General features: G+C 39.5%; 1 protein-coding gene across 1 annotated transcript in view; it reads right to left on the bottom strand.

Moving 5' to 3' along the window:
- The window catches only part of LOC143235711 (polycomb complex protein BMI-1-A-like), a 55,320-nt gene that overhangs the window by 29,870 nt on the left and 12,355 nt on the right, over window positions 1–13,095 (bottom strand). The window contains exon 4 of the mRNA XM_076473922.1: window positions 11,639–11,686. Within this exon, the coding sequence (XP_076330037.1) occupies window positions 11,639–11,686 (48 nt within the window). The remainder of the gene's footprint in view (window positions 1–11,638; window positions 11,687–13,095) is intronic.

The following is a 13,095-nucleotide window of genomic DNA, read 5'->3' as shown; positions in this document are numbered from 1 at the left end:
GCTGTACATCGTGCACGATGGATGGCTCGAGCAATATATTCTCTAAAAATTTGGATGTTCCAAGAGGAGTTTGGTAGACTGCAACCACGGCCTGCTTCATCTCGTGTTTCATTTGACGCACAATTCTGCAGCAAACTTGGCGATTTGTGTGTCTTTATAACTAAACATTACTTGCTCTCATGGTTTACAGCTAAGGATGCTTCCGTGGCAGCTCGAAGGGACCTTACACTACTCAAGGAACTTACATTGTATGAAAATCATATGATTAAGGAAGTTGGTACAAAGGCAATGAATCGGCATTTATGGTATTTATCTGAGGTTGCAGTTGGGCTTGCGCTCTTTGATGACGGTGTAACGAATAGCAACAAACTCAAGATGGTCTCAAATATGAATTCCGTGAAAGGATCTCCTAGGACAATTCCACGTTTAACAGTTGATGCTGCAAGCAATGCTGTTTCCAGAAAACTTCCAGATTTTTTTACCTTGGCAACGAAGAAAATTTTCTCCCATCTGGATATTAGTAGCGCATTTTTATCATTACCACCGAAAGAGTGGAGCGCCTCCAAAGAGTACAAACAAGGAAAGGACAGAGTAAAGAAACTTTTTGTGACAAATGACGCAGCTGAAAGAGGAGTAGCTTTAATTTAACAGTTTACATCAAAGGGCCGCACCAAGAACGAAGATCAATGCGAAGGGGGCAGGCAAGATAAAACTTCAATGAAATAAATTTTTCTTTCAAGTTTTTATGTTTTTGCTAATTGTATAATCAATAAATATTAAATAAATTATTTAAATAATTTAATTACCATTAACAATGTAATGTAGGGTAAATTTAAGGAAAATAGTGAACTTTTCGTAGGATGCGCGACCCCCTAAATACTTCGCGATTGAAATGAAACTTTGTCTATGTTCTTTTCTCATGCAGTGACACAACTGAGCAAAAAAATTGGGACATTTTAATTTTTATCCTTTATCCGCTGACGCACCCTAGTATACATATTTCTCGTGTCGCAATGGTTGTTTGGGGGTGTCGTTAACCACGCAAAAAAACCTAAAACAAAAAAGTTATTCTGTTTTATGGGAATACCCTAACACATTCTTTTAATACTACACCATTACACTCTATTTTTTCGGGGATACATTAGACACTTGGGGTTTATCATACATTTAACTCGCCTAGAATATTTTAAGCATCAGAATGAAAAACAGTTTGCGTAACCATAATATTTATATTATGACAAAACGTAACCTAAACGAAAAGGTTACATTCTAAAGCGATGCCAAAGGTGAACATTTCGAACAGGTGTAAGACCAGAACGTAAAAGAAACAAAACTGGTGGCACATTTTCGTAGTATCAATCTCTCTGTTGCTGTGTTATTAACGTCTTTACTTCTAAACAACTGTAACTTTGTTTGTTTGTTTTGGAATTTCGCACAAAGCTACTCGAGGGTTATCTGTGCTAGCCGTCCCTAATTTAGCAGTGTAAGACTAGAGGGAAGGCAGCTAGTCATCACCACCCACCGCCAACTCTTGGGCTACTCTTTTACCAACGAAAAGTGGGATTGACCGTCACATTATAACGCCCCCCACGGCTGGGAGGGCGAGCATGTTTGGCGCGACTCGGGCGCGAACCCGCGACCCTCAGATTACGAAGCGCACGCCTTAACGCGCTAGGCCATGCCAGGCCCTGTAACTTTGTAATAAAGTCGTTCCAAAGATTAGCCACGAAAGTAACAAATTCCGTCAGCGTTCAATCTTCTGAAATCGGTTCTATCATACCTATATATGCTCTAGTTATAATACATTGTATTAATTATAGTTACGATGTTTATAAAAATATTAATATATCTTCCTCATTTATCTTGTGATTCATCGGGCAGTAACAATAAATTGAAAAGCCATCGAAGCAAATTTTTGTTAGAATTAAAAACTATTACTTGAATATATATATGTCGAACAGTGTCTTTATTTGCATTTTTAGGGGACAAGTGAAATTATTAGAAAACTACAAATCTCGCGTTTAGGTATTTTTTCTAATAGAGTTAAATAATAATTTGCTTGTAAGTGGTTTGTTTGTTTTTTACTTTTGGTAACTCATTGCTCATTTACCATATAAACAATATGCTTTCCTAAAACCAGCCGAGTGCTTTACCGTCCCCTCGGTGTGGATTCCTGTACGTGGTGAGGGGACCTCCCAGGGAAGGTTCTGTTCTATCTGGTTACCTTCTCTGGGATCTAAACATCCACCCACGTGTTTGCCGTGCGTGGCGACCCGTGAAGGGGAGGAGAAGATCCTGGTGGTTGAGGGGTCCAACCCTAACACACCACTTTGGCCTCGAATTCCTGTAGACGGGCGGCCTTTGGGTGGCCCCCCTTGGGTCAATCGGCTGGTCCACTTGGGCTAGAGTCAACCAAGTACCAGTGTTGGAAGTTCTCAACGGGTGTTGTGGACATTGTGCCTGATGCTGGTGTTTGGGTATAGTGCTCACGAAACCCTGGCGTTGCTGCATTGTCCTTGCGTGACTTTGTAGTGCGTCCCCTTGTAGGGCTCCATGGTGGGTGGGGTCAGTGGGTACCGAAATTTTTTCCTTTTCCTATGGATCCTCAAAAAAATTTAAATAAAATTGTAAAAAAACAGTCAATGGGTAAGCGACCACGTCTTGAATACTCAGAACAGCAATCTTCAACATCAGTAACACATGTACCTCATTTTCTTATATTACATTCTCTTTCGGAAAAACCTTTAGGGCAAATGTCCCCTTTTTTTATTCAAAAGGGACTAGAGGGACTTGCTGGCTCTCCAAAATCAGTAAAGAAACTTCGATCTGGTGACATATTAGTTGAAACATCCACATCCCAACACAGTGAACTCCTGTTGAAATCAAAGGCAATTGGGGATATACCTATTGAGGTTACACCCCATGCTGCCTTGAATTCTTCACGAGGAGTTATTGTTGAAAGGGATTTGAAGAACGTTCCCGAGTCAGAGATTCTCGCTGGTCTCTCCACTCAAGGAGTTTCTGCAGTGAGGCGCATCTCCACTCGCAAAGATGGAATTACACTGCCAACAAATACCCTCGTTTTAACATTTACTTCACCACGTGCACCTGCCACTATCAAGGCAGGTTATCTCATTTGCAGGGTTCGGCCATACATACCAAACCCTCTTCGATGTTTCCAATGTCAGAGATTCGGCCACTCAAAGATATCTTGTCGTGGTTCCCTGACATGTGCTCGTTGTGGAGGCAAGGACCACGATGCCTATGACTGTGACATGAACCCACATTGCGTAAACTGCAATGGTTCTCAACCCTCATACTTTCATTCTTGCCCAAAATGGTTGGAGGAAAAAGAGGTGCAGCGTTTGAAAACGACACATAACATTAGTTATCCTGAGGCTCGGAAATTGCTGTCCACAACTCCATCTCGGACATATGCTGCTGCACTTCATTCCACAACTACAGTGGGAGTGCAGACAGATCTCTCTGTGCCTCCAAGAGAATCGTTTTCAAAACAAATGAAAAGCCTTTTGACCTCCGTGGTTAAAAGGTTGATGAATCAACTACCACACCTATCTCTGTCCCTCCCATACCTTCCAACACACCTCAAGATCCACGTCCTTCAGTTTCAAATACAGGCATTTCTTCTGATACATCTTTTCTCCCACCACAAGAGACAACACAATTATTCGTTCGCGTCCTCAGTCACTAGATTCCCCTTCCAATAACAAAAACCTGCCCACCCGACACAGAGCAGGATCCATGGAGGTTGATAGACCTCCTCCAACTAAAGACAGTAAAGAAAAAAAGACGTGGTCGTAAACCGAAGGGTTCTCCAGCCACTTCACCTACCCGTTCTTAAAATGGCCACCTTGATACAATGGAACTGTCGAGGTTTACGTTCTAATCTGGATGATATCAAAACGCTGATTGCTTCCTACCATCCTGTTTGTCTTTCTTTACAAGAAACATTTCTCAAAACTGCTGATACTGTCTCCATTCGGCAGTTTTCTCTGTACAGAAATGACAGGTTGTGTGATGGTCGAGTACATGGAGGGTGGCACTGTTGGTTGATCAACACGTGCCCACCCTGTCTTTGTCACTCAACACACCCTTGGAGGCTGTAGCCATCCGTATTTCCTTGGGTCATACCATCACTGTTTGTTCTCTGTACCTGTCCCCTGGAAAGACTTATGATCAATCAGATCTGGATGCTCTCGTTGAACAATTGCCATCTCCGTTTCTAATCCTAGGGATTTTAATGGACATCATCCCCTCTGGGAAGTGCTATTATTGATGGGAGGGGCCGATCTGTAGAGCGGATGCTCTCTGATCACAATCTTTCTCTTTTCAATACTGGTTCTTCCACTTACTTTCATGCACCCAGTCAGTCCTTTACCGCTATTGATCTCTCAGTTTGCTCCCCTTCATTATTTTCCCATTTTTCATGGAGGGTTGACAGTAATCCACTAGGCAGTGATCATTTTCCAATCCTTATAAGAGAGACTGGCCGTGGTCGATGCCACCCTACCCGCGTGCCCCGGTGGAAGCTGGATCAGGCAGACTGGTCCACTTTCACTGCTCTCGCAGAACTTGATCCTGCCATCGTAAATCAGCCATCAATAGACTACTGTGTAGCAGCGGTAACTGACTGTATTACACATGCAGCTGCTCAGTGTATTCCTAAAACCTCGACACGTTTTCCACGATATCCTCGTCCGTGGTGGAATCCTGCTTGCCACTTAGCACGGAAGGCTCAAAAGCGGGCCTGGGATACTTTTCGTAGATATCCCACACTTTCAAACCGGGTTGCTTTCCAACGGGCCCGTGCACATGCTAGGTGGGTAAGACGTCACAGCCAGAAGGAATCTTGGATTAAGTTCACAACCAGTATATCTTCTACCACCAGTTCCAAGATCATATGGGACAGGATTCGAAAGGTTAATGGACACTACAATTCTATCCCCCCTCTCGATCTTACTCTCTGATGGTCAGGAGGTGACTGATGTTCGGAACATCGCTAACACTCTAGGTGAAAGCTTTTGCCGGGTATCTAGCACTTCTGCTTGTTCCTCCACCTTCCTGGCCATCAAGACTCGGGCGGAGCGATCACCTCTTTCCTTTCGAACTAACTGTTTCTTTGACTATAATCGTCCTTTTACCCTGGTGGAACTAAAAAATGGCCCTTCATCGGTCTGCCAGTACGTCTGTTGGACCTGATGATATTCATTATGACATGCTGCACCATTTATCTCCTGCTTCTCTTAATGTCCTTCTGATTGTTTTCAACCGGATCTGGCAGAAGAATGTTTTCCTGATGCTTGGCGCCAGGCTATTATTTTACCTTTCTCTAAGCCAGGGAAAGATCCCAAGATTCCTTCAAACTACCGTCCAATTGCTTTGACAAGCTGTCTCTGTAAGACATTAGAAAGGATGGTTAATGCTCGTCTTGTTTGGTTCCTTGAATCAAACAACCTCCTCTCGCCCACCCAGTGTGGGTTCCGTCGACAGCACTCCACCACAGACCACCTAATTCGTCTTGAAACATCTATCAGAGAAGCCTTTCTCAACCGCCAACATCTTGTATCAATATTCTTTGACATAGAGAAGGCTTACGACACAACATGGAGGTATGGCGTTTTGCGAGACCTCCATACATATGGGTTACGTGGCCATCTACCCATGTTTATTAAAAAATTTTAATGGACAGGAGATTCCAGGTTCGTGTGGGTTCGACACTTTCCCGTTCTTTTGTACAGGAACTTGGAGTCCCTCAAGGATGTGTATTGAGTGTTACACTCTTCAGTATAAAGATAAATGCCATCACTGAACAACTCCCTCTCACTGTTGCGAATGGGCTGTATGTCGATGACTTTCACATCTCATGTCAGTCGTCAAACATGAGATATATTGAGCGGCAACTACAAACCGCCCTCAATTGTGTACGGAAGTGGACTATGGCGAACGGCTTTAATTTCTCTCTCTCCAAAACTGTGTGCATGCACTTTTGCCGTCGACGGGGTATTCACCCTGATCCTGAACTTCATATCGGTGGAGTTTTGCTGCCAGTTGTCCCGGAGACCAAGTTCTTGGGGCTTATCTTTGATCGTAAACTGACCTTTATACCACACTTAAAGCAGCTTCGGGTCAAATGCACAAGAGCACTGAACATCCTCCGTGTTCTCTCTTCTACCAGTTGGGGGGCAGATCGCTGTTCAATGTTAAAGGTATATCGTGCTCTTATTAGATCGAAACTCGATTATGGATCAATGGTCTATGGCTCTGCCAGACCCTCAGCCTTAAAGATGCTGGACCCCGTTCATCACCAAGGACTTCGACTCTGCACTGGGGCTTTCCGTACCTCTCCAGTTCAAAGTATATACATTGAATCTCATGAACCTTCTCTACACCTTCGCCGTTTGCAACTATCTTTACAATATACTTCGAAACTTCATTCCTTACCAAAGCATCCCACCTGGAAATGTGTTTTCCTTCCTCGGTGGGCAGTACTTTTTCAGAACAGACGATCTGTCATTGCTCCGTTTGGCCTTCGCATCCGGAAGCAATTGGATGAATTGGGTCTGTCCTTGGATAACATTGCATGTTCCACAGGTCGGCCCATCCCACCATGGCTTATTACAGCCCCAAATGTGACCTTTCTTTCAGTCACCTAAAAAGGCAGATACTCCAGATTGGAAGTACCGTCTTTTATTCAATGAATATCTTTCAAACAATCATTCAGTTCCTATTTATACAGATGGTTCCAAATCAGGTAATTCAGTGGGCTCTGCTATGGTTTGCTATGGATCAGTAGTTGCACGCAGAATCCCTTCTACAGCTTCTGTGTTCACTGCTGAACTGTATGCCATATCTCTTGCCCTGGATCATATTGCAGCTGAGCAGTACTCCAACTGCACTATTTATACTGATTCGCTTAGTTCTATACTTGCCTTGGAATCGCTACACGTTGGCTCACATCCTATTCTCGCTGATATTCGTAACCGACTGGCCCGTTTCTCATTAGCAGCTACTTCAATCCAGTTTTTCTGGATACCAGGCCATGTTGGTATTCGCGGGAACGAGCTTGCAGACATGGCAGCTAAATATGTCTGCTTCAGCACCATCACTCCTATGCCTATTCCGTACATGGACTATGGTGTTATCTTCAAGGGTCGGCTCCGTGCCAGCTGGCAGTCCACTTGGAGTGAGCAACGTGACAACAAACTTTTCAAATCAAACCCAAAATTGGACTTTGGCCATCTAGCTTCCGTAAAGTTCGGAAGGAGGAAGTTGTTCTCACTAGGCTACGCATTGGTCACAGTTTTTAACTCATCATTTTCTTTTATCTGGAACTGATGCACCAATGTGTAATTTGTGTAACACTCAAATCACTATCAGCCACATTTTACTTTCTTGCCATCGTTACAATTCTCAACGACGGCAATATTTTAAACATATTTTTTCCCAGGGTCAATCTGTAACATTGGACAGAGTTATTGGTGATGGTGACTCTGTCCACCTTGATAATGTTTTTAATTTTTTAATGGCCATTAACCTTTTAATCTCATTTAAGTGTTGCATGTTTATTCATTACACCTTTTAATTGTGGTTCCTTTTTTACAGTTTTAATCTTTCTCCTTCAATTTGACATTGGACAATGGCCAGAACATTAAATAACTCGACACCAGGACTGGAAAGGCCAACTTCAGGTGACTAACGCTCCTGTTTGAACTATCCGTTTGAACTACTCGTTAGTCATCCTGGCGAGTTGTTATTATACTTTACTGCATATCATTTCACACTTTTACTAATTAACTTTTTAGTACTGGCCATATTGACTCATAACCCGGAACCAGGACTGGAAAGACCAACTTCAGGTGACTGACGGTGGTTTTTATACTTACCTGTTAGTCTTCCTGGCGGGTTACGATCATTACCATTCTGCTACAGGTAGTTCTTTACAACCTTGTTGACTGGATGTCAACATTGGTTTTTACGCCATTTTCTGTCTTAATTGCCGTTTTGCTTCTATCTTCAATTACTTCTACAAATTTTACTCCATTTACTTGACTTTATCCTTTTACTGGACATTTGGCTACTCATTATTACGATTTTGCGGAGTGTCTTTTAAAACTTTTACTTTCTTTTACATTTTGATAATAGCTGCTATGACACATAACCCAGAACCAGGACTGGAAAGGCCAACTTCAGGTGATTGACGGTGGTTCTTGAACTTACCTGTTAATCTTCCTGGCGGGTTATGATCATTACCTTTTTGCTAGAGTAAATACCTTACAACTTCTTATACTCTACCTTTTATCTTAACATTGTAGACTAGGTGTCAACATTGGTTTTATACTTTTTTGTTTTACCTTCAGTTCCATTTATGTCTATTACTACATTTATTTATTTATTTATTTTTTTTTACATTTTTACCGAATGTCTGGCGCAGATAGCCTCGCTGCTTTGTGCCATAAAACACTAAATCAATCAATCAATCAATCAATCAAGCTTTACCGTACAAGAAATTACACACTTTTGGAAGTTATTCTTTCGTTTAGGGACTGCTTTTTCACTTCAGTTTTTTACTGGAATTCGAACATATTTCAAAACGAAATACATAAACGTAATTGGCTTTTTTTAAACTACATTTTATGAAGTTTTTGTTTGTGTTTTGTTTTCTCATTTCCAAATACTGTACTACACTTACTATGGAATATTTTTTTTATTTAAAATGTAGATAAAATGTTATATCCTGAACAACTAGAATGTTCTTACAAAGTCAAATAAAACTGTTATTTCTTCACTAATTACGTTTATTTCTCTAAAGCAATAAATGTACTTTGACTGTTGATAGCGAGAGACACCGTTGCTTGCATCATAAGATTCTATCTAATGCACCCCCACTTTGTTTCACTACCAATTCTGTCACGTAACGATTCGACAAACTGTTAATACAATAATTTCATTGGTTTACTTGTAGCATGCAAGAAATTATTAATTGCTTACGTAAAAAATTTCAAGCCTTCGCGGAATTTATTTAGCATAGTTAAAAATATCTTGGGAAGGTGCATATATTGTGTTCGATCCTATTATTGCTTTTAGGTTTCTGTTCAACACACTTACTTTTCAATATGTCTGGTGGTTATTACGAGATACAACAGTCTTTTGTTTTCACAGCAGCTAGAACAAATAACTAAACAGTTACGAATATTAATTAATAAAGTACAAAACTTATCGTTTTCCTTACGCAGTGTCTTCCAACTGTGAGTTTCGATATATTACTCCCGAGTTTCACATGAACTGACGTCTTCTTAAGTTATTCAGTTTGTTTGTTTTTTGGAATTTCGCACAAAGCTACTCGAGGGCTATCTGTGCTAGCCGTCCCTAATTTAGCAGTGTAAGACCAGAGGGAAGGCAGCTAGTCATCACCACCCACCGCCAACTCTTGGGCTACTCTTTTACCAACGAATAGTGGGATTGACCGTAACATTATAACGCCCCCACGGCTGGGAGGGCGAGTATGTTTGGCGCGACTCGGGCGCGAACCCGCGACCCTCAGATTACGAAGCGCACGCCTTAATGCGCTAGGCCATGCCAGGCCACGTTATTCAGCAGCTACAGTTTAACGTATCACGAATTTTACATAAATCACTATGATGATATGATTTAAACGTAAACAGTTTCTTCCACAACACCTTAAAGCTCCTGTTTAATGTATCGTAAGTGATAATAAATAAAATTTTATATGCTTGTATATGATTTACGCAAATTCTCCAAAAAAGTTTATTTACGTAATTGTTTTAAAGTTTCAAATGCTTTTAGTAAATCATTGTGAGATTTCCAATTGTTTGGGTGAGATTTTTTAGAGACAATTGTTGAATTAACTTTTTATGTTTTCAGTAGCTCAATTCTTCTTAATAAATGGATCATCAAAATAACTTGTTTAAGTTACGCACAGTTTCTCAATGCATTGTGCTGGAATCATTTCTGGGTTGTTTTGTTTTTATTATATATTTTCTCTGAGGTTTCTCACGTAGCTAGCAATTTACTGATACAGTATAAACGACAACAGTTGTTTAATTGATGTAAAACATTATATATGTATATATCGTCCTGTGCTTAATTCATATAAAACAATGTATTTAAATACGTTACCATATAGTCATCATATTGCCGCCATTTGTCATCTGGGGTTCTTAAATAGTTCATACAACTTTCGTAGACAAATGTCTCCGCGACTGTCATCTAACATATGTATGTAGCTTTTACACTTCATTACCCAAGTGATCCTTTTTTACATACAGCAACCTTTATGTTACTTCACCTGTAATATATTATTTATCCTTCTACGATACGTTCTTTGTTTCAGGACCTTATTCAACCGACAGTGTTTAGATACATTATCAAGTGACTGTAAGTGGGATGACTTTTCATAGTATTTACCTGATACTTTACATGGTGCATCAGTCTACTACTATCTGACGTAATTTTTTTGGAAGAATTTATTTAATAGACACAAGTATCAATTTTAGTAGGTTTCACACTCGTTTGTAATTGAGTTTGTTTTTTTTTTGGTCGACATTTTTTTTTATCTTTCTAATTATAAGAGTGAGTTTCTAATTACACTAAAGCTCCGATTATCCCGGCTAACTGGGGTCATCAGTTATGTGGGTAATTGAAAATCCGGATATTTTGATATTATTAAAAAATCGTATGTCTAGAATATATTTTACGACACTTCTTCACTGGCATTATTCCAAATTCGACTCTTTCTTTACTTGTTCAAAATGTCCACTTCGTCACCCAACGAAAGAACCACTGTTTCGCGTCTGCTAAACATTTTTACTCATACAGAGAGCAACTATGATGTGAAATAAACACACCTGTTTAATTTTTAAGGAAACACAACACACATCCATACTGTCTCCTGCTGTTACAGCGGTAAGTATACGGACTTACAGCGCTAAAATCAGGGGTTTGAGTCCCCTCAATGAACTCAGCGGATAGCCCGATGTGGCTTTGCTATAACAAAAAAACTAAGTAATATACTAACTGACAGTTTTGAGGCGAGATCTGTCCTTTGGTACAAAGTGATCCAGACATGTTAGGACTCGTTTAAACTTTGTGGGATTCTTTACAAAGAAAATACGTGCATGAATGTAAACATTTTTAATTATTATAATTTTATTCGCAAAATTAATGTTCGGATGGATCGGCGTTCTACTATAACGTATTCTTAATATTTGAATAGCAATTACAACGTTATATCTCACTACATTTTCAACGAGTTTATTAATTGTGCACTTTGTAATTCAACCCGACTAGTCTAATGATAACTTAGCATCAAATAAGCTGCTAGGAGTCGCACATGTGTGAGTTAACTAGAATGGCAAAACTATATAGAAACATTTTCACGGAATGTTGCAGGCATTCAAAAGTTATGTAGCCTGATAGTAGCAGTTATTTCATTCATATCCGGTGTTAAAATGAAGGCATCGCTATTTATTATCCATCTATATGTAACATTAACCTTCTGATCAGCATAGTAAATATGGTAATTTTTAATACTGTTGCTACTGTTACCGTTAACTGACATTTAAAAAAAAAACAACTAAGAACACATACGACCATTTACCTGCTTCTGGGTGAACTTCGTAGAAGTCTCTTCGGCGTTTCATTTCATCTAGAAGAAAACAGATTTAAGGTTATATGTAAACAGTAAACTAATAATAAGATCTGCTAAGACACCGGGCTAACAAACTAAAACAAATGGTAACTAATATACTGTACTTAGACAAGTGTTTTAAAAACAGCTATGTAAACAGTAAACTAATAATAAGATCTGCTAAGACATCGGGCTAACAAACTAAAACAAATGGTAACTAATATACTGTACTTAGACAAGTGTTTTAAAAAAAACGTATTTTTAAAAGTGTGATCGACAAAGACTTTGCATTCAATAAAATAGTCTTCTGCAAACACGTACGGGAAATTATAAATTTCTTTTGGCAAAACGAGGTAAAACCTGAGGAATAACTGACAGTTATCATCTTTAAGATATGGAGTTCCCCTGTGGACCATCTTCGATAAAAACAATACAACAGTTCACTGGAATAACTCCTGTGACCAATTCCAATGTCATCAAACTGTGTTAATCAGAACCAAGTTATGACGGCCACGCGTAAAGTTTAAAAAGGTTTGTGTGATATTAACAAAGCTACATTCATACCAATTCCAAGCTTCAACAACACAAGAAGCTGTTGTCAGCCATTACTATGTCATTTATTAGAGGCTCACAACAAACCAGTTTCCTTCAAACTAAGAACACAAGAAAACATTTTCTTGGAGGTGTTTCGATTCTAGCGAACATCGTGACCCGTCTACTTGATGATTAATTGTTATCGAACTGATTGATATAACGGGGACGTTCAGACGGTTTATTCCATGACGAGATCCGATAGTACGTTTGTTTATCTAAACGAAATTTCTTTGATCCAGACAATATACTGTAATTCCATCAAATAACCAAATTAAACTGACAAAAAAAATTTAAATTACACAAAATTTGGCCACCATCAGATAAACTTAACTAAGTTATAATAAAGAAGGACATTTGAATAAGAAGTGCCACAGTAAATTATTGAGATTTATGGTTTTGCCATACAACTTTAATGTGGCACACGTCTCCTCTGCACACTGGTAGAGCAGCTAAGATTCCTCTGGTTATTTGTAACTGTTTTAGCAATTCAGAAAAGTATATTTCAGTTTTAAATAAAACATAAAATACACCTGCCTGCTTCATAAATTATTATTAGGGCCTCTTAGTTTCGATAATATAGATAACGTATATTTTATTATATAGCTAGTTTCAAGTGTACGTTAGTTATTGGGTTAAAATAATATAGTTTTACCCCAAATGATAGGGTAAACAAGGTCAACAGCTGTGTCAATATTGTGTAAGAGTAATTTCAATGTTACTGGCTTTAGCAGGATATTCAATTGTTCATTAATGTACTCAAAGTTCTGACAATCATCTGGTGCAAGCCAACTTCAATCATGCACCTCCTGCAACCCACTCGGTTTACTTCTTGG

This window comes from Tachypleus tridentatus, chromosome 12 (genome assembly GCF_004210375.1).
Source record: "Tachypleus tridentatus isolate NWPU-2018 chromosome 12, ASM421037v1, whole genome shotgun sequence".
Lineage (NCBI taxonomy): Eukaryota > Metazoa > Arthropoda > Merostomata > Xiphosura > Limulidae > Tachypleus > Tachypleus tridentatus.
The sequence above is the reverse complement of the archived record's forward strand: the minus strand, read 5'-3'. Positions and strand labels throughout refer to the sequence as shown.